Source organism: Haliotis rufescens, unplaced genomic scaffold (assembly GCF_023055435.1).
Source record: "Haliotis rufescens isolate VD_foot unplaced genomic scaffold, xgHalRufe1.0.p SCAF_5, whole genome shotgun sequence".
Lineage (NCBI taxonomy): Eukaryota > Metazoa > Mollusca > Gastropoda > Lepetellida > Haliotidae > Haliotis > Haliotis rufescens.
The window spans coordinates 11,325,782-11,348,857 of NW_025964223.1; the positions used below are offsets into that span (position 1 = coordinate 11,325,782).

At 41.0% G+C, this 23,076-nt stretch overlaps 1 protein-coding gene across 8 annotated transcripts in view; it reads left to right on the forward strand.

The window, feature by feature from the left end:
- LOC124111021 (dystrophin-like) overlaps window positions 1-22,752 on the forward strand; it is a 480,101-nt gene extending 457,349 nt beyond the window's left edge. For all 8 annotated transcript variants that reach the window (XM_048383638.1, XM_048383637.1, XM_046470561.2 and 5 more), the window contains 8 exons: window positions 11,248-11,316; window positions 12,130-12,174; window positions 13,828-13,894; window positions 17,392-17,483; window positions 18,040-18,271; window positions 19,020-19,191; window positions 19,988-20,062; window positions 20,854-22,752. In XM_048383638.1, coding sequence (XP_048239595.1) covers window positions 11,248-11,316; window positions 12,130-12,174; window positions 13,828-13,894; window positions 17,392-17,483; window positions 18,040-18,271; window positions 19,020-19,191; window positions 19,988-20,062; window positions 20,854-21,005 — 904 coding nt within the window. In that variant the 3' untranslated portion in view covers window positions 21,006-22,752. The remainder of the gene's footprint in view (window positions 1-11,247; window positions 11,317-12,129; window positions 12,175-13,827; window positions 13,895-17,391; window positions 17,484-18,039; window positions 18,272-19,019; window positions 19,192-19,987; window positions 20,063-20,853) is intronic.
- The last annotated feature ends 324 nt before the right edge of the window (window positions 22,753-23,076 follow it).

The following is a 23,076-nucleotide window of genomic DNA, read 5'->3' on the forward strand; positions in this document are numbered from 1 at the left end:
GATTCTATCTGAAAGGCTGATTCAGGTTGTTTTGTCTTCATGTTGGTTTTCGCGAATCAAATGTAAAGGAAAGCAAAACAATATCAAACCTGTTCACAAATCTTTAACTAACCATGACATTAAAACAAATCAATTTCAGATGCATCACATCTATTTCAGAAAGTCACCAATTTACAATTTATACCATTCATACAATTTGTATTTCTTCAAACAAATTTGTGACAAATATTTATTTAGATCATACTATTTAAAAACATTGTAGATATGCACTTGTTTGACACAGTGGATGGTTTGTAAAAAAATACAGTTTTGATGCTTTCCTCAAACATTTTCAAATGAATGAAGTCATACACTAATTTTAAATAATCAACTTCATCAGTTGTTTTTTCCAATGATGCATTTTTCATTTTTTGTGTGTTGATTCAAGTATAATGCTGATATCATTTCCTGAATATAATTGATAGTTTCAGTTGATATTTGAAAATAAACCTGCAAACCCAATTAGACCAGCATTGTCTCCCCCACCCTACAATCATCCATAACACACTAATGCTTCCATATTGTAGTATTCGTCAACATGGAGATGGACTAGGCTTTGTGACAATGCTTGGTCTTTGTAGTCATTCCTTTTGATAGTTGATAGTTTTGAAGTTTGCAGTATTAGGATAATCATTACAGTATTGTTGAGACCGATCGATTTGTGTTTGCGTTAAGCACGATGGAAATTAACAGGTGATTTATTGCCCACTAGCTGATATCAATCCTGCGAGTGATTGCAAACATTGTTGTATTGTCCTACCCGTGTGGATAATCACGCTACGTACACATTAAACCCAAAACAACAGGGACACCAGGGCAGCTTATATCTCAAAGGAAAGTTATTGCCAAGAGCATAAATCCAACAGCTGCCAATCAAACATCAGTTGAAACTTTGCATTAAGCCTGAATAGCTGTTGTTTCCATAGCACAAAGGGACTGCAGAGTTATGTCCCTTGAGCATGCCAGATCATATCATCACAATGTTCAAATCCAAGATTCAGCATAGAACAGATTATCCCTGCACAGAACAATTTATTCATTAAACTATAGACATTTTAATTTTTTTGTACAGTTAATATTTTCTGTTGAATATTTAAGTCATGGGACAGAAATAGTTCCTAGTTAATGTGATTGTATTAAAGGAAAATTCAATCTTTTGGATACATTTCATTCCGACAAATGGCAGACAATTAGATTGTATGGGTATAACGTGAGACTATTCAGTGGTCTGTGTGTGGTCTCTGATGCAACCTATCATGTTCCATTTAATTGATTTTAAACATTCTGATAAAACGTAGCTTTGTGATTCAGTAGTAATTTCCCCACTGTGGGCTGCTTGCAAGACAACTTTTGTGTTGTGGAGTGACAGACGATCATTGCCAAATACTAGCAGGCAGAGAGTGATTATCGTTGCTCACAGATCAGATCAGACCTGATTTGGAAGCCGACACATCACAGCAGAGGATGGCTGTTGACTGTGTTACGTAGGGAAGCGTAGGGGTAGCCTAGTGGTTAATGAGTTTACTCATCGCTACAAAGACCTGGGTTTGATTCCCAACACAGGTTATAAAACTAGGTGTTGTTATCCCCTGCAGTGATATGGCTAGATTGTATCATGGTATGTGGACTTCCACCCACTGACTGTGTTACATCACAGACAGGTGTGGTTATTGATTGTCACTCCAATACTCAGCCATTTTACCTTGGTACTGGTACTGGTATTTGGACTCTTTGAATTTTCACTTTTCTGGCACAGTACATGTTGTATGTGTGCTACATACAGCAGTTAGTAGAGTGCTTTAGCTTGCTAGGGGGCCTGGGTCATTATACAAATAATTAACCTCTGAGCAAAATTTTGGTCACCTTGGCCCTATGTTTCTGAGCAAAATTTTGGTCACCTTGGCAATATGTTTCTGAGCAATGTGTGGGTCACCTTGGCCCTATGTTTCTGAGCAATGTGTGGGTCACCATGGCCCTATGTTTCTGAGCAATGTGTGGGTCACCATGGCCCTATGTTTCTGAGCCAAATTTTGGTCACCTTGGCAATATGTTTCTGAACAATGTGTGGGTCACCATGGCCCTATGTTTCTGAGCAATGTGTGGGTCACCATGGCCCTATGTTTCTGAGCAGTGTGTTGGTCACCATGGCCCTATGTTTCTGAGCCAAATTTTGGTCACCTTGGCAATATGTTTCTGAACAATGTGTTGGTCACCTTGGCCCTATGTTTCTGAGCAATGTGTGGGTCACCATGGCCCTATGTTTCTGAGCAATGTGTGGGTCACCATGGCCCTATGTTTCTGAGCCAAATTTTGGTCACCTTGGCAATATGTTTCTGAACAATGTGTTGGTCACCTTGGCCCTATGTTTCTGAGCAGTGTGTGGGTCACCTTGGCCCTATGTTTCTGAGCAGTGTGTGGGTCACCATGGCACTATGTTTCTGAGCAGTGTGTGGGGCACCTTGGCCCTATGTTTCTGAGCAATGTGTGGGGCACCTTGTCCCTATGTTTCTGAGCAATGTGTGGGTCACCATGGCCCTATGTTTCTGAGCAATGTGTGGGTCACCATGGCCCTATGTTTCTGAGCAATGTATGGGTCACCATGGCCCTATGTTTCTGAGCAATGTGTGGGTCACCTTGGCCCTATGTTTCTGAGCAATGTGTGGGTCACCATGGCCCTATGTTTCTGAGCAATGTGTGGGTCACCTTGTCCCTATGTTTCTGAGCAGTGTGTGGGTCACCATGGCCCTATGTTTCTGAGCAGTGTGTGGGTCACCATGGCACTATGTTTCTGAGCAGTGTGTGGGTCACCTTGTCCCTATGTTTCTGAGCAATGTGTGGGTCACCATGGCCCTATGTTTCTGAGCCAAATTTTGGTCACCTTGGCAATATGTTTCTGAACAATGTGTGGGTCACCATGGCACTATGTTTCTGAGCAATGTGTGGGTCACCTTGGCCCTATGTTTCTGAGCAATGTGTGGGTCACCATGGCCCTATGTTTCTGAGCCAAATTTTGGTCACCTTGGCAATATGTTTCTAAACAATGTGTTGGTCACCTTGGCCCTATGTTTCTGAGCTGTGGGTGGGTCACCATGGCCCTATGTTTCTGAGCAATGTGTGGGTCACCATGGCCCTATGTTTCTGAGCCAAATTTTGGTCACCTTGGCAATATGTTTCTGAACAATGTGTGGGTCACCATGGCACTATGTTTCTGAGCAATGTGTGGGTCACTTTGGCCCTATGTTTCTGAGCAATGTGTGGGTCACCATGGCCCTATGTTTCTGAGCCAAATTTTGGTCACCTTGGCAATATGTTTCTGAGCAATGTGTGGGTCACCTTGGCCCTATGTTTCTGAGCAATGTGTGGGTCACCATGGCCCTATGTTTCTGAGCAATGTGTGGGTCACCATGGCCCTATGTTTCTGAGCAATGTGTGGGTCACCATGGCCCTATGTTTCTGAGCAATGTGTGGGTCACCATGGCCCTATGTTTCTGAGCCAAATTTTGGTCACCTTGGCAATATGTTTCTGAACAATGTGTTGGTCACCTTGGCCCTATGTTTCTGAGCAATGTGTGGGTCACCATGGCCCTATGTTTCTGAGCAATGTGTGGGTCACCTTGGCCCTATGTTTCTGAGCAGTGTGTGGGGCACCTTGTCCCTATGTTTCTGAGCAATGTGTGGATCACCATGGCCCTATGTTTCTGAGCAATGTGTGGGTCACCTTGGCCCTATGTTTCTGAGCAATGTGTGGGTCATCATGGCCCTATGTTTCTGAGCAATGTGTGGGTCACCTTGCCCCTTTGTTTCTGAGCAATGTGTGGGGCACCTTGTCCCTATGTTTCTGAGCAGTGTGTGGGGCACCTTGTCCCTATGTTTCTGAGCAATGTGTGGGTCACCATGGCCCTATGTTTCTGAGCAATGTGTGGGTCACCATGGCCCTATGTTTCTGAGCAATGTGTGGGTCATCATGGCCCTATGTTTCTGAGCAATGTGTGGGTCACCATGGCCCTATGTTTCTGAGCAATGTGTGGGTCACCTTGTCCCTATGTTTCTGAGCAATGTGTGGGTCACCATGGCCCTATGTTTCTGAGCAATGTGTGGGTCACCATGGCCCTATGTTTCTGAGTAATGTGTGGGTCACCTTGGCCCTATGTTTCTGAGCAATGTGTGGGTCACCTTGGCCGTGTGGGTCACCATCGCCCTATGTTTCTGAGCAGTGTGTGGGTCACCTTGGCCGTGTGGGTCACCATGGCCCTATGTTTCTGAGCAATGTGTGGGTCACCATGGCCCTATGTTTCTGAGCAATGTGTGGGTCACCTTGGCCCTATGTTTCTGAGCAATGTGTGGGTCACCTTGGCCCTATGTTTCTGAGCAATGTGTGGGTCACCATGGCCCTATGTTTCTGAGCAGTGTGTGGGTCACCTTGGCCCTATGTTTCTGAGCAGTGTGTGGGTCACCATGGCCCTATGTTTCTGAGCAATGTGTGGGTCACCATGGCCCTATGTTTCTGAGCAATGTGTGGGGCACCTTGGCCCTATGTTTCTGAGCAATGTGTGGATCACCATGGACCTATGTTTCTGAGAAATGTGTGGGGATTGTGTATCATGTCTTGAGGTTGCTGATAATATCAATCAGTGGTTTGTATGGTAAAGACTTCATCATTTACAGGCTGCAGGCATATAGCTCAAATATTATTATATTGCTGAATATGACATTAAACAAGAAACAAATATTATAAAGCAATCTTAGTTTTTGTTGATATGAAGCAGCTGCATTGACTGCATCAAGAAATATTTCTTTGCCATGTTTCAGCATGTTCGCTTTTTTATTTCCATGAGTTGAACATATATTTGTAATAATTGTGTTTTAGTTTGTCTAATTTCAAAATCCATCATGAAAGAACATGCAAAAAAAATAATATGTCTTGGTCGACTTTTGACAGCATGTGGTCAATATGTAAACAACAAAACTCATATGTACTTATGTATACCTTTAGGCAATGAGGGGGCCACGGGTGGCCCAGGTGTCTAAGGTGTCGCCATTCACTGTGCAGAGTTGCGTCCCTTGGGCATGCCAGAAACCTATGATTGTGTGGTCAGCACCATACCCGTGCTCGTGGGTTTCATCGAAGTGGTAAACGTCTGAGACCTGCATCACTTCGGGCTTTCCTCCCACATTAAGCTGCGATATAACTGGAATACTGTTAAAAGCGGTGTTAAACCCAACTCACTCACTCCTTAGACAATGAGTCCAAAATATTCATTACACCTAACAGCTCGGTACTAAGGTAGGATGAATGTTTCAAGTTTCCATGGCAACAGGATGACAAAATGTCACTGTCTGTGAAGTAGCCAAACAATCACCTTCACCTTTGCAAACTCCCGATATTAATATGCCAGATCAGAGCAACCATAACAGTACAAGACCTCAAGTGATAGTTCGAAGGGATGATCCCACTGTAAGTCCTACCCATTGCACTCACTGTCAACATTTGACACAAGGGCTCGCTATTCCTACCACTTTGAAAGTTTTGTTCCAAGAGGTTGTCTAATAGCATGTCATTGACGACTTTCTGACGCGCACATTATCTGCTTGACAGGTTGATATGGCACATCAAACAGCTTTATTGTGTATTTTCTGCTCTCGCTTTTAACAAATTGATGCTTGGCCGAGCTTTTCAACTTGGATTACTTCCTATGTTATTGTATTGACCTGTTTCTGATGGTAGTGATGGACCACGTGCCCACAGGAGACGTTATATAAATATTCACATCGAAGCAGGGAAGCTCTATCCACTAGAGCGAAAGTGTATATGTCATACGTGAAATATGTCTGTTTTTGATGGTTAATAGATTATCCTTGTGGAATGCGTGTAAACTATCAATATTTAATGAGGAATGGTCTGCAGAGAGGCTGCAGCTTGTTAGTGCTGTCGTGTTTCTGTGGAAATGTAGTTTATTTCGGCTTAAAAAGTGATTTTTTTATATTGATTAAACAAGAAGGGTGTTTAGTTCACAGGAATATCCTTGTCCTCCCGTACATGCAAAACTGACCCGTGAAGATCCGGGTTAGAATACTGGTCTTCAGCAACCCATGCTTGCTGTGAGAGGTGACTATGCTTGTCATAAGAGGCAACTAATGGGATCGGGTGGTCAGGCTCGCCGACTTTGTTGGAGCTTGTCATCGTATCCCAATTGCGTGGATCGATGCTCATGATGTCAATCACAGGATTGTCTTGTCCAGACTCGATTATTTACAGACCGCTGTCATATAGCTGAAATATTGCTGAGTGCGGTGTTAAACAACAAACAAACAAAAATCATCCAAAACTACCACCATGCATGATGAATCAACCTATTAAAAAGACCTAACACCTTTAATATAGCTGTTTTGCATTGCCTTGTATTACCCATCTTCCCGAAGCAAGGGAGTTATCTGACTATAACAGTCCAGTTTCCACCCTTGCTGAACTTAAGGCTGGTATTATGGAGTTATATTTTGGCTGCACTATCGAGTCTATGCATAGTCCAATCAAAATCTTGCAACGAAATTGAAATCCGGTACGTAAACTGTCATGCAGATCAATTGCAGCCCAACTCATTGTCAACAGATATTTTCTAAATCTTTTCATGTTTTTAATGAAGGTGCTGACGTGATTTGATGCACTTTGCGATGTAAGACTCGTTTTCTCACAATATAGATCTTGATTATCGATCAGATCATCTTGACTGGGCGCCGCCATTTTGTTTGAAGCAAATGCAAGTGATACGAGAATTGGAATCTGACTGGTCAATAGGAGAGGCATAGAAGGAACATAACTCGTAATGGCCACAGGTGGCGCTACAATCGAACCCAGGAATTCCAGCCTAGTTCTGCAAGGGTGGAATCTGGACTTATATAGTCAGCTAACTGCCTTGCCTCGGGAAGATTTGTATTACCACCCTGTCTTTGTAATAAGTGATTATTAGGGAGTTTATGTATAAAGTTATTATGTGAAGTTATCCCGCTTTAGAAACAATACCTGGGATCCTTTAGCATGTAATAGCATATTATGCGTGTATGAGTTTTTAACCAAGGCATTATATTATTGATCTGTGATGCACAAGTCATCAAGGGCATAATCCGTGGCTCCATGCAGAGTTTTGTAAAGGAAGGTTCTTGAAATAAATCTTCTCAGCTATCAAGTCATTACTCCCTGAAAATATCATAAATAAACATTTTAAAAAATTGTTAAATTCGCAAATAACAAAGGAAGTAAATTGTGCTGGTTTGCATAGGGCAGGTGACATTGTCAGTGTGAACTAAACTAGCTGGAGAAAGCTTGTGACAACTTTCTCGGCTTATTACAGAAGTGCATGCACACACATGCACATGCATGTGCACACAATATAAAAACTCTTCGACTGAACAGTTAGTGGGTCATTTTTTATATTTCATACATGACTTGCTATGAATGAGGAAGTGAGGGAGGGTTTCAGTGTCTATTCGTCTTCCAGATTTTAAGCTCTGAAATTTATCAATTCAAATGGCAAATCATAAAGTGGTTTTACATGTCTGAAACTTGAAAAATAAACAGAAGAAAACATTAGAGTCACATGATACTGGTGTAAAAATTAGATTGAACAAAAAAGCCTATCGATCAGGGAAACTATTTCTATCAGACTTGGAATGTCGATATTCTCCAGAAGACCCCCTTCAGAAAACAATTTTCATCTTACATGAACCATTTCAGGAGTGCTTGACAGACCAGATCTTTTTACATAAGCTCCAATTTTATTTTGTCAGCAATTGGGATTTCATATTGTATGTGGGCCATCTGAAGATTGCGATTCCTTGATTGGCTTAGCATAACGACTGCGCAGCACAGCTACTTTAACTTCATTTGGGTATTGATTGAACGAGGTTGGACAGGGTTTTTCCGACCGGGCCTGTCGGTGCACAGCCTGCTGTTGAAGTGATGGCTTTCTGCAGATTCGCAGTCCGCTTGTTGATATTACCTAACTGCGTCCAGTAGCTGTGACCAGCCATGACAATATCTGGAATGTTGGAATCGGTCAGTTGTCCAGTGTGTTGATATTGGAACAAGGGCGGCTGACATCTGTGATAGAGCCGAGGAAATATCAGACAGTGTTACATTCTGCAGCCTCCTGGTGTTTTCGTAATCAGCTGTCGGGTGTATCGACTGGCCTTGTCCAAGGCACATGTAATAACACATTGGGCCAGACAAGTGATTGGGGCAGGGCTTGGTGGTGTGGTTCTCGTGCTTCACTCTATAGCCGCCAAGATGGACATGGTTGCATCATGCTTCAGATGGCAAGTCTTAATTCAGTCGATCAGTCCATTATCTTGTGATGTTTTGAATGACAGCAAGGATTTGTACCAATTGCTGTCCTAATCTGTCAGGCTTCCGGTATTTGCCTTACTCGTGGGTTGCCTCATTTTGTCGACTTTGTTATTTGCATTTGATGGCAAGATACTGTTCATGGTGTGTGAGACATTAAAGTACCAGACCTGTTAGCAAGTCACTGGATTGCTAGCTGAACTCGCATACGTCTCTGACATGGGAAATTTGAAGGGGTAAGCATGGCATTCTAGTTTTCATTTGTCAATTTTTTATATATATTTTTTGCTTTGGTCACAATTCATTTTTGTATCAGAATTGTGTTATTTGAAAAGCCATTACTGTCTACAAACTGATGATAAATAAAATCTCACCCTCATATCTTTAATATCAAATATATCAACACTCGTTGATATGTTTGATATCAAAAGACACTCAGGTGAGATTCTCTATGTCAAGCCTCTTCGTTATGACATCTATGGTCAACTTTTATCATTACAGATATTTTTCATAAACAAAAAACATTACTGTGTGAAAAACATTAACCTAAAACTGTTTCACTTTTGTCATCTTGACAAAATGTCCTAAATTGTGATGAACACCAGTTCACCTTAATATCTATATCCAAGAAAAAACAGCATCTGTCAAATACATGCTCATGTTAACAAATGATGAAGTGCCTAAATTATTAAATTGTCTTAAAATGCTTTACTATTGGACTTGGAATGTTGAAAGAAAAACATTTATGGTATCAGTTCTTTGAACTCCTTCTATGATTTTCACACTTCTCTTACTTTTTCTCCAAATTGAAAGAGCAGCATTTCTGGTGGTTTGAGCTTTTTCACCCAATGGAATCTGTTTCGGCAGATAATCAAACTGGTTATTCTCTGGCGTTGATGTTGAAGGATTATCAAACTGCTTCCTGGGCCATGGGTGGCCCAGTCGTCTAAGGCACTGTGATTCGCTGTGCAGAGTTGCATCCCTTGGGTATGCCAGAAACCTGTGATTGTGGGTTCGAATCCCGGTTCGCCCCGATTATGTTTCTAGGTTTGTCAGCACCATAACTGTGCTCGTGGGTTACACAGAAGTGGTAAAGGTCTGAGACTGGCATCACTTCGGGCTTTCCTCCCACATTAAGCTGACACGCTGTGATATGACTGGAATAATGTTAAAAGTGGCGTTAAACCCAACTCACTCACTCATTCTGCTTCCTAGAGTCCAATAATGTTTTCACCGCCTGGAGCCTATCCCAACATACTCTCCGTAATGGCAATGAGTGTACAGAGACTGAATTAGGTCCTGGCCACATAGGTCTTGTAGCGAGCTGTTCACATCCTGTCATTAACACAGATCAACAGGCCTACGCAGTGATAAAACCACAATTTTCACCGTTACTATCATATTTGTTTCATTCAATATCCCTACTCACCATCAGTAAAATGCTTCTGAATTTTACATGCAGTGGCTTTTTGGATATTCAGTGGTGAGGTAAGACATATTTGTGGTCCTGACTCAAACTTTATTGGCAGGAATATTGAACCTTTATCAGTTTTTCTTAAAAATAATTCCTTTGGCTTGGCTGTAGTGGTGGCACTGTGTAATTATCGAGACTGCTAATGGTTCATATCCCCCACAAATAGTTCTTTGGCATTAACAATTTGGAAATTGTGATTACATAATCAACATTCTGACAAGTTTATTTGTCAAAAAGCTCTAAGATTTCTTCTCTGATTGGGAATTCTTGCTGTGAAGAATAAGATCTGACTGTCTTGAATGCCATCAGGGAACAATTGGATAAAACTAGTCTTAAAGTAATCTTGTAATCTGTCCACAAAGACTTGATTACTCAGAAATCCTTCATTCAAAATCGGACAAATTGGTCTACAATCTTTGAATGTTGTAACTAGGTGCCTGTAACTGTTTGGAGATTCGACATATTTTGAATTGGGGTAATTCTGTGGTAGATTTCCTCAGGGAAGGACTTGGAGACTTGGATTGTGTGATAGTTATGAATATTATGTGTGGAAATGTGTTTGCATTTCACTAGTCTGTTAAAATCAATCGTCCCATGGTGATGTGTTTGTATTGTCTGTCTTGCCGAGGAAGAACCATTGCTTATGTCATCATGGTTAAAGTCTACAAGACAGAGATGGGGGCAACATGATTAGATAGACGACAAGTTTCACTTCCGCGGCGATGAGGAGTCGAAGTTTATTTAATGATGGCGTCTCGTAGTTTGATGCTTTGACAGTCTTGTCTTACTACTGGTTTGCAGTTTGTTTGTTGAGTGAAAGTAAAGGCCAGGTTAGACATAAACAAACTTAAATTTGCAGATGAGGAAAGGGTTGTTTTGATAAGAATGTTAAAACAGTCGTACTTTATAGTTAGAATATTTTTTAAGTTGAACATGAGGGTCTTCAGCAACCCATGCTTGTTGTAAGAGGTGACTAAGAGGATGAGGTGGTCAGGCCCTTTGACTTGCTTAGTGCATGTTATTGTATCCCAATTGCATTCATCTATGTTCATGATGTCAGTCACTGGATAATGTACAGACTGCCGTCATATTGCTGGAATATTGCTGAATGTGGCGTTAAACAACAAATGAACAAACGTGGAGGCTATAACCTTTATATCTCCCTTGGATATTATTTCTCTAACTTTTTAGGCAGTTTTTTCCATCTTTTAATAATCATGTCAATCAATTTCATGCAATGTTTTTATTTCCAAGTAGATTTTTCAATATTGACACCTTTTCCTATAATGCAGCGCAATGCCAAAATTGAATTTCACTTTTTTTGGAATCGTGCTGGGTTTTTTATCCAATGAGATTGTGCTGTTACCATGGTAACATATTTGATTGTTTATTTCAGTCCTTCTCCCTCCCCCCAGCATAGTATTTCACAAGATATGCACTCTCGGCTGGAGCTCTATGCAAACAGGTGAGCAGGTCGTGGAAGGATATTATGGGATTAGTATTCTTGTGGCATGCGAGGTAGCACATGGGAATAGGGGAGTTTATTCCTCTTGCAGTGCGAGATGGAAACAGGCCACTGTCCCAGGTTACGTTAATGGAGGTAGCTTTGTGGTAGGTCACTGTGAACTTAACTGTTTTCATTGAGGAATGTAGTTTTATTTTGCATGTAAAATGAAAAGTGGTGAATTTGTCTGCAAATTGCCCGGAATTGATAATCAATGAAACCAGGATTGCCATGATTGTGCCTGATCGTCAGTCTGTGAGGAACAGGGAATAGGAGCTGTTAAGCTTTCACAGAAAAACAAAAAAATACCAACCTGTTCTTAAAATATGACTGAAAAGATGATTTGAAAATATTCCGAAACATTTTGAATTAATCGATCTTTCATGAAAGAACTAAAACAAATCTAGGTTCCTTCAAATTCTACCGGGGCGGTCGGGTAGCCTAGTGGTTAAAGCATTCGCTCGTCACGGCGAAGACCCGGGTTCGATTCCCGACATGGGTACAATGTGTGAAGCCCATTTCTGGTGTCCCCCGCCGTGATATTGCTGGAATATTGCTAAAAACGGCGTAAAACCATATTCACTCACTCACTCAAAATTCTACCATTTCTAATATCCAAATAAGATATTCTAAAGATAAATATGTAATTGTATATATGTATATATGTTTGTCAGTGTGTATGGCCAGGCGGTGCTTGTCTCCCAGTGAGTCACCTGTGAGTGTGTGTGTGTATGAGATATTACCAGCTCACTGACGTTGCGGGTTTCTCTTCAGATTGGCAGAGGTGGAACAGAGGCAAGCATCCTCCACTCCCGAGTCGTAAGTTGCTCGCTTATTTCGTACCATTCCCTAACATTACCCGTGTCAGGGTTGCCATTACCACATCTATCACATGTTATAGATCGAATACAGCTCTGCTTAATGAGAAGGTGGTTGTTTATTATTGCTTATTTCATACCCTTTCCTAACATCAGCTGTTCTAACCTTTAGGTTGCATGTACCTTGTCTATTATATGCTTTATATTAAATACAGCTCTGTTGTTAAGTTGGTTTTTATTGTTTTTTGCTAGTTTTCCTTTACGGTTGGGCTGTTTATGTCTGGATACAAGAATAAGGGTTTATCTTTCAGGTCTACAGGACGTGTTCCTGCTCATGGCAATATTAATGCTGGATGTCAGCTGTGGCTGTAGGACTTACGATAGGCTTATAACTTAAGCTTTTCTTAAATTATCATCATAAAGCAGGATTAAGTGCCAGTTTTGGTCGTATAGGTTTAATGTTCATCTTGCTGCCAGACGCTGCAGCCATTATCTTGTCCTGTAATGTCCTCCTCCCAGAGCTGAATGTGGGTTATCTATGTACGACTCGTAATATCATCACAGGACGTAGCAGGCCATTGATTTAGTAGCAGGCTTTAGTATATGTCGCGGAAAAATTCCCTTTTTGTGGGTTAGGATTAGCTGTAGGTTATTTTATAATATTCTATTTAGGAAATATCAATTTGATAATTGTTTTTTGATACGGGATTGAGGTATAATGGCTGGGGAAGACTGGGATGTGTTGCCATGGTTATTTTCTGAGAATTAGTTGTTTTTCCTTGTCTTTTAAGGCCTTGTAATCTGAATTTGCACGCTGGTCAAATGATTATGAGATTATCTCGCTTGGTAATTGGTGCTGTTGTATTGAGGCCTATGTTATATACCGTATTCAACGTAATAAGCAACCCTCTCTAATAAGCACCATTAGCAATATTTGCTAATATATTGGCTAGTGAACAATCCCAATTAGCACCCCTTCCGATTGATCAATGTACACAAGACTTATTTATTCGTGTATAATACGCACTCGTGTGTTATATGCACCCTTAATTATGGGCAATTAAATTCTTGAAAAATATATCTGTCGTAAATAAACATTTCAGGCTGTCAGCATAAACCACGAAATGTACGATCTTTCAACTGTTTTTTTTCACAAAAATAATATTCTAATAAGAGCCCCCTTTTTCTAAGTTTTAGAGTGCCCTGGGCACTTATTACATTGAATACGGTAGATGTGATTGGTGTTATGCAAGACTGTCAGTTCAGTTTGAAAAGTACTGAAAACATTGTAACACACTGCCATTTAAGTTGGCCATCGGAGTCCTGGCTAGATACTGTCTAGGTTAGCTGTGCTTATTTCAGTACTGTAGTATGGGATGATTATAAGTGAAGGGCACTCGTATAAATGTAATATTGCCTTCACGCTCATGCAAAGCTGTCGCTAGGTAACCAGACTTGATCCTACACAACTAACTTATGATCCCTACTCAATGTTTCATTCCGGCCGTAAGTGATTCCAGTTGTTCTGGCTTCGACCTGTTATCTCCACACAACATAAACATAGGAATGGATAGACTGACTTGTGTAGGTATTCCATCAATAAAGGTGTTGTCTGTTGTGAGGTGTTCACTGATTCCTGTTATTTGTTGTACAGAGAGGACGAGCACCACCTGATTGCCCAGTACTGCCAGAGTCTGAACGGGGACACAACCACACATGCTGTGAGTAACTAAAGTATATACTCTGGGACGAGTCCAAATTTACTACCTGGGTACCCACCCTGCTATTACCTGACCCGACACGGGTACCCGTTGTAGGTCTCAAGAGATAGCTGCAAAGTGTCCGATTGGGTAAAGTTTAACCGTAGCCCTGGCTATTACCTGACCCGACCCGGGTACCCGTTGTAGGTCTCAAGAGATAGCTACAAAGTGTCCAATTGGGTAAAGTTTGACCGTAGCCCTGGCTATTACCTGACCCAACCCGGGTACCCATTGTAGGTCTCAAGAGATAGCTGCAAAGTGTCCGATTGGGTAAAGTTTGACCGTAGCCCTGGCTATTACCTGACCCGACCCGGGTACCCGTTGTAGGTCTCAAGAGATAGCTACAAAGTGTCCGATTGGGTAAAGTTTGACCGTAGCCCTGGCAAAATGTTTTTAGATACATGTGTAAAACGAACTGGTCATGCATACACTGAAGTTGACTGCATGAAGTTTTATCTTTTTTTCAAACATATAAAAGTCAGAAGGAATGCGTGCATAGTCAGAAAGAAATGGGAACATAAGTGACTTGTAGTGTGACCATTGAGTTTTAGATAAGTTTTGTCATTAAACGATATATCCCGTGACTAAGCACAGGTCCAGGTAGTCCTGTGGGTACCCGGGTCCTGCTCAGTACCCACCCGACCTGAATATCCGAGTTACCTGTCCCAGCCCTAATACTCAGTATACTTCGAAATCCATGCTAGTACACCAGCCTGAGACTGCTTAACTCTGCAGAGGACTAGTAGAAATCCAAAGATGGTAGTCCTCATTGACTAGGCTGTGATTTTGACCCATTTGTATCTTCTTCAAGCAGGACTAGCTACAATCTCTGAGGACTGGTGAAATAAGGTTTTAACTAGTCCTTTGGACTACTCTTACAAAAGTAAGAGGTCGCCTCATACAATAAACATGGGAATTTGTTTCCACTTAGTTCTTGTGTAGTGTCTGCTGAATGATCGGCTTTGTATTTGTGTGTTGAAGAGGATGCAAGATACAGTGTTTTTTAACCTTTTAGCCATGTAGATTTGCCTTTACCTCAGTTTGTTGATGTAAGAGAATCTGGTATTTATATATCTCATTTAGCTGAGGCAATTTACAGATGTTCTCAGACATCATGAAGAAACTATCATGACATTTGCTCTAGGATAGTTGGAACATACAGAGAGGTAGTATGACAGTGTATGAGCCCTTAATGAAAGGTTTGTTGATAGAATTACACATCACATGGAGGTTAATTTTGGAAAATAACGTCAGGAATAAGTGACCTTTGCAATAGGGACTGAAGACTGTTGTTGAAGAGACATTGAGATGGTATCCAGTGACTGTGGATGATGCAGCTTGAGATGGGTGTGTGTAGACAGGTGTGGTTGATGGGGTTCCTGCAGATACATTCATAGATGCGATCAGTGGGGTGTCAAGATGATGGAGTATCAGTGTTGTACACGGATGGGGGTGGAGATGAGAACTGTAGTGTGACACACCTGGGTGGCAAGGGGTGTGTAGGGGTATGGGTGTGTGGGGGTGAGGGTATAGGTGTGTGTAGACAGGTGTGGTTGATGGGGTTCCTGCAGATACATTCATAGATGCGATCAGTGGGGTGTCGAGATGATGGAGTATCAGTGTTGTACACAGATGGGGGTGGAGATGAGAACTGCAGTGTGATCAACACACCTGGATGGCAAGGGGTGTGTGGGTATGGGTGTGTGGGGGTGGGGTATAGGTATGGGTGTGTGGGGTGGGGGTATAGGTGTGTGATGGTCGGGTTACGGGTGTGTGGGGTTTTGTGTGTGGGGGTTGGGTGAGGGTATGGGTGTGTGGGGTGGGTGTGGGTGTGTGGGTCGGGGGTATGGGTGTGTGATAGTTGGGTTATGGGTGTGTGGGGGTATGGGTGTGTGAGGGTATGGGTGGGTGTGTGGTGGTCGGGTTGTGGGGGTGAGGGGTTGTAGGGGGTATGGGTGTGTGGTGGTCGGGTTGTGGGGGTGAGGGTGTGGGGGTATGGGTGTGTTGGGTTGGGGTATGGATGGGGGTGTGGGGGTGGATGGAGATGAGGTCGGTGAGAGCTGCAGTGAGACACAGCTGATGAGTGGGGGAAGGGGGAGATGAGATTGGTAAGAGTTGTGTAGTCAGGTGGGTTATATTGCATGGAAGGGGGTAGGGGTAGTGGTAAGTCTGGGGATAGTTGATGGAGATGAGGTTGGGGAGAGCTGCATCGTTACACCGCTGATGTGGGAAGGGGGGAATATGACATCAGTAGGTATCAGTGTTGTGTACAGGTGGTAAGACTGGAGAGACGTGTGTGTGGTTGGAGGGGGAATGAGGCCAGTAAGAGCTGCAGTGTTAGAGCTGCTGAGCTGCAATTGGTACGATAAGGGAGTTATCAGCGTGAGCAGGTCAGCAACAGGTGGGAGATGTCAGAGAACATTTAACTGGGGTGATTAAAACTTGAGGAAAGTTGCAGCTGCCAGTTATCTAAATTTTATAAAATATTTTGAGACATTTGTGTACGGAGTACTGCGGCCATGGATGACAAGCTCCTGTATTCTTACAAGTGTCTCCATTGCCTTGTAGCAAATTGTCAATACTATGACATTATTACGTTTTCAATTTTTTGGAAACATGGACTGAATCCAGTCTACATGAAACAGGTGTTATCTGTCAAGATGTACTTGATGTACGCTAAAAGTTAAGGGAAACGTTAAGTAGCGTTTTTAATGGTTGTTGATAGTGCCAGCTTATCGAACACAGCTGAGCCGATCTGCCTAGGTTTTACAACATGCACTGGATACGTGTACTCTCCCTGCTTGTCTGCAGGAAACTTGATGGCTAATTTAGGCCAAGGTTTCACTAAAAGTTGGATTTATCACAGCAGAATCTGGATATGATTAATGATGGCATACAGAGCTAGCAGTCCAGCTGGGAGTGACCTCCCTTGATTACTTCAGTTTGCTCAAGTTAACCATCTTTGTTCATGCTGCATTCAATCAGTAAACTGTTATTTATTTGATTTCAAAGTATAATGACTTTGATAATTTCTTCATGATATGTTTGAACTGTGCAATTTCATACAGTTTGTACAAATGTGAACAATTAATTGTAGTGGTAGTTGTAGTCAGTGAGGAAGGGAATTGGGATCAATGCCACTTTTAACAGTATTCCAGCTATAACATGGCATGTCAGCTTAGTGTGGGAGGAATGCAGGTGATGCAGATCTCAGATGTTGGTGCTGACAAACCTAGAAACACTCAGGGCAAACCAAGGGACGCAACTTTGCAGAGGGTTGGATGTGGGGTGAACTTGGGCCAAGAATTGGACTATCAGTTTGAGTAACCTTGCCTCTTGCCTCAGTTCCGCCATTCTTTGACTATCATGTTATCATTATTGCCGACAAGTGGTGGCCATATTTGTAGAGGGAGTCCACTGTGGTGATAGGGGTGTACAGGTTGGTGTTTATGTTACAGTTGAAGAGCCCAATGCAGATCATGATGGCAGTGGATTCAGACCAGAAGTCGGAGCTGGAAATATTAATCAAAGATCTAGAAGAGGAAAACAGGTAGGCACATCGATATGATGTTGATCTGTATACGTATTGATTGTTAAACAATAATTGTTGCGTTCTGGGATAATATGGACCCACAGCCATGCTTGTAAAATACAATGGGGACTCAGTGGTCAAAATGGCTGCGCTGGGATGGTTCTTAGAGAATAAGATAATGGATGGAAAAGTATCGAATAACAAATGTTGTTAAGGACGTTTCTAGGGAGGATGACTTGTGATTGAGGGCCCCTGGTTAGCTGTTGTAATTACCAATACCCGATCATCATCAATATGTGATACAGCTAGTGCAATTGCCACCTCAACAATTGTGACTGCCAACCTCCCCAAATGTAACGTAGCCACATTGTCAGAACAATGCTTGGTGACCTGGGCTTAGTATTTAACACTGCATTTGAGATTTATCCTGATGTGTGACAGTATGTTTAACTCAGCAATTTCAATGGCAAATATGAAGACAATTTGTTATGTTATAGTTTATTCATGTTGTTTCTCATTTCTTAAATTTCCTGTTATTCCTATTGCATGACATGGAATACTGTTTCTCTCACAGAACACTACAGGTTGAATATGACCGTCTGCGCCAAGCCAACAACGCTCACGAGGGCAGCATGGCCCGGTCAGAAGATGGAGACAGCAACACAAGTAGGGACGAGGAGATGATTGCAGAGGCAAAGTTGTTACGGCAACACAAAGGTCGTCTGGAGGCACGGATGAGGATACTAGAAGACCACAACCATCAACTAGAGGCACAGCTACACCGTCTACGACAACTGCTCGACCAGGTCAGTTATCTCCCCTTGATTTCTAGTTTGATACTCTTACATACACCTTCAAGAAGACAAGTTTATGTTTCTGCCATTGTTGATAAGTAGTAAAGGTGAACTTGGGCCAAATGAATGTTGTTGTGATTAACAACATGATTATCTCCCCTTGTTGGTATGCTCTGTGTTATAGTACTTACACATTCACTTGAGGTATTACAAGGAAACACAAGCAATCGGCTTAACACAACACGCCATATAAAGCCCTAAAGTAGCAAGAGGGGATTTGGCATTTAAAAAAGGGAGGGGTCCAAAATATCAAAATCTTTTCTGTCATTTTACTGCCTACAACATACTACACTTGTTAGGTTTTTTTTAATAATTTTTATTTATTTTTAATTTTTTAAATTTTATTTTATTTTTTATTTTTTATTTTGGGGGGAGTCACAACAATCCCCCTCAGGCTGTTTGCATATGAAGTGCATATGATATTAATGGTGGTCTACAAGGCTGCTGTCCTCCATACACTCTCAGCAACTATTCAAGTCCATTATTTACTACACTATCATGCTGGTTGAGTTTATTAATTATATACCCCTGTTTGGAATACTTGATATTTCATACTAATAACGTATGTTATCAAGCAATCAGTTGGTTGCATCATGGAATAATAGGATTATCACCTGTTATTTTCTCTATGCACACCAGCAATAAAACAGCATCATTAACTAAGAGTTGAGGCCTAATTGAGAAGAACTTGTTTCCACAGCCTCCAGGAGAGCCCCGCACACCGCTGTCACTCAATTCATCGTCACGGACAACCCCAATGACCACACCCTCCTCTTCTATCAGCTCTCTGCCTGGGGGGCCCCCTCGGTACAGGTTCAACCCCCAGCTGGAGTCCACGCCCAGGATCATCAATGGCAACGGATATGCAGCTGGTAATATATACTGTATATACTGTAAAAAGAAAGTTAGGGATCACGAATAGTTTGGTGATATTATTTTTGTAGTTAAGCCTGAGCACACAATTTCATAAAAAAAACACCCCAAACATACTTATGACTTATTTTATTCTGTATATTATGGGGTTATAAACTTGAATGTTGAAAAGCGTGCACAGGAATCACGCACGCACGAATACGGTGTTAGCATTGGGCGTCTCAACGTGAGTGATTCCCGTGCACCCTTTCGAGTTGAGTTGATTGGTTCAACTGTGTCATATGGCCCTGTGACGCAGGGGTAGCATTATGCAGATGGCTGTTTCAATGAATGCTCGTTCCACCCGTGACGAACAGGTCTGGTTGTTGATGAATTATAGTGATAGCTAAATAGACAGATTTTTTATTCATGCACCGATTGTCTTTAAATGTAATATCCAGTTATGTATGATTGTTTAATAATCTCATACCAACTTTGACTGGAGTAGGTCTGATAGTTTTTCAGATATTGTAGTAAACGTCGGTACCTTAAATTACCTTCCAGACTATAGCTATTAAACACAGTACACCTTGAAACAGGCAGGGTGAAGTCTACATTGGAAAATTATTCACATTTTCAAAGATGACTTATCTCAGCTACGGTAAATTATCAAAAAGAAATAAATTTATAAGACATACAGTTGCTTCATAGACTTATTGTAAACATTGATCTGTTGAGATTTGGATATTTGGTCTACAAGAGTTGTCCCCCTTGGGGTTTTTCTCATCACATGTGGTCGACTTGTCTGTTTGTCAGGTACAAGTCGAGAGGAGGAGCTTTGTGATTTCTCAGGGGAACCAAATGCATCTTTTAACACAGACAGGTCAAAAGGTAAGACACCATAACAGACTATTCTATTAGTGATACTAAAGACCACCCGATTATTTTAATATGACTATAGTTAATCCGTCATGGCCTTGTTATAGCCATATGAAAACATTGAGTGTTCTTTAACTTCTTTTGAGTACAGTAAACTAGGTTATAACGAACTCAAATGGACCACTAATTTTAGTTCATTATAACTGTAGTTCGTTATAAGCATATATACAATATCTATACAGCAAATGTCCGGGACCAAAATTCGTAATATCTGTCAGTTCGTGATAAGCATGTTCGTTATAAACGTATTTTACTGTAGTATATATGGATTTAAGTGAGAACTGATATTCCTCTTAGACTTTGCCTTTTTAAGATTTGTTTCATAATCATAGGTTAGATTATCAAGCAATGGAGAGAAAGGAAACTAATAAATGGTAGAAATAAATTATGTTTTTATCAAAAACGTTGTTCAAAGTGACGCAAGAAATATGGATTTCATTTTCTTTATCCATGTTTCAAGGCTACTTCTTGCTCTTTCATCAGGGAAAAAGTTGAAATCCACACATCTTGGGGTTTTCAGGTTTCATGTTGTACTGTTGTGGGTCAGTGTTTGCAAAACATGATTTATTTTAAAAAATACTGGATAGAAATTTTTTTTCTGGAATTTGTCTAGGTTATCAGTCTGTTTGTAGAGATCTAATATAGGTGAAATATTGCTTTCTGTCCTCAAAACCCATTCACAGTCAATTTTTTAGTGGTTGTTGACTAAGTTGAGCCGTTGATTATCTTCCCTTCTGTTGCAGGTGCCAACAACGTGGGTAACCTGTTCCATATGGCAGGGCAGGTCGGGAAGGCTGTCGGCTCCCTAGTTACAGTGATGACTGATGAAGACGAAATTGCCATTGATGAGTCCAAACACGGACCCACCCCTGCGGCAAAAAGTGCATTCTCATAGCAACATTTGCATTTTCATAGCAACATCATCATGATCATAACATCATTTTGAAAAGAACAATTGTACAGAAACGAAAAGTGGTTGTGACGTTTGTATCCAGTGGTCACAATGCAACATAAACTGTTAGTCCGGAGTCCTGCAGATGGAGCTACAGTACTGACCGTGGTCAAACGTTGTGTATTGTGCCCTTAGCTGAAAACCCTACAGTCAACTGTTTTGTGTTGAATTGAGTTATAACGACCTTACGTTTTTATGTGATTTTAGTGGTTTTATCAACCAGATGTTACATCCGGCGTACATTATCACCAGATTCCTACAAACTTGTACCTCTGTTCTAATTATTTATCTTTTGTTACCAGCATTTTGTTATGAAGTGGTATAAATATTTACCCTGTTCAAATTATAATGCATTTAGTTCTGCCTTCTCAGTGTACCGGGATATATACAGATTATACCATCTTTTAAATGTACTGATATTTTTACTATTCTAGAATGAATTAACATCATATTTAAACATTTGGGTCTGTCGTCGGAAACTGTAAGATATCATATCAGTTTCTCTCAGTGGTAATTTAATGTTTCACAGAATAATATTTCTGCCATATTTTTTCTATTCCGTTTACCACTCAAAACAATGACAGTTCTGACACTAGTCGCTGCACATTATGAAATATGTGACTGAACATACATCAAATAATTATATTTTGTCTGTTCAGTTTATATCTGAGGGATTATTTTGATATTATTTTATTAGACCCAGCACATGGTTAACAAAATAATTTTAATCACAAAAACAGAATAGCACCGATTATACAATTCCAATTTCTGTGTTCTGTCAGATAACTTTAATGTTATCAGAGAAGCCTTGAGGTTGCACAAATAATAACACGCAGGTGCCTGTAAACATTACATTATTTGGCACAGAAAAGGCAGCAAGTTTCTCTCCAATCACATAAAAAGTACAAAGAATATATAACTTTTCACTTTACTACAAATGTCGAGGGTTGCCACAGAAACTTGAACTTCTTTTGTTGGATTTTGAAAAATTGTCTTTTCATCAGTGGTATAGCTATATCAGGAACTACAGCATAATTACCAATATTCGGGGAGCTATATCACCAAAAGAAGTCATGCATAAATTATATTCCTCAGTTACAAAGTACTTTTTGTGACAGTTTTCAGATATTTTACAAATTTATCAATAATTGAGTGTTAATACTGCAAGAAATTATGAAATTCGTAAACTTCCCTCGTTGAGGAACTGTGACTCGTTAGATATCGGGGGAAGTTATGAGATGTGTTACATCCACAACTGGCAAAATCTGATGTTTGTTTCCCAATTGTCTTCCATTACTGATGCACAGTCTGCATGTTGTGATCAACGTATGGACTCCATCAGCATGTCACTTTTAAATATGTAAATAATAAACAATTTCATCATGTTAGGGTGATTCTGCAGTCATATTTCTCAAGAGGAAATCGGTTTTAACAGTGCCAAACAAGTTATTTTATGAAAGTGACCAGCTACTTTTCACTACTGTTTTATTACTCAGTATACACTAAGGTGACTTTTCTAATGCTGGTTTTCAACATGGTGACTACCCTGGGCCTCCAGAGTCCCTTCACTGAACTTTAATCTGGGCGATGCTGAACACTGTCTGATTGACCATACAATGTGACCTATTGATTATGTGAATTATAGATAATTGTATCAGCAATAAATGTAATATATTGTATTTAAACCTTCTACCTTGTTGTGTTGTCCTTCTTGCCTTACATTATGCTTCTGGACGGTCGGGTAGCCCACTGGTTACAGCATTCGCTCATCACGCATAAAACCTGGGTTTGATTCCCTACATGGGTGTGAAGCCCATTTCTGCTGTCCCTCGCCATGAAATTGCTGGAATATTGCTTGAAAGTGCCGTAACTCACTCACTCACTCACTCACTCACTCACTCACTCACTCACTCACTCACTCAGCACCATACCTGTGTTCATGGGTTTCATCCCGATCGAGACCTGTGTCACTTCGGGCTTTCCTTCCACGTTAAGCTGATATGCCATGATATAT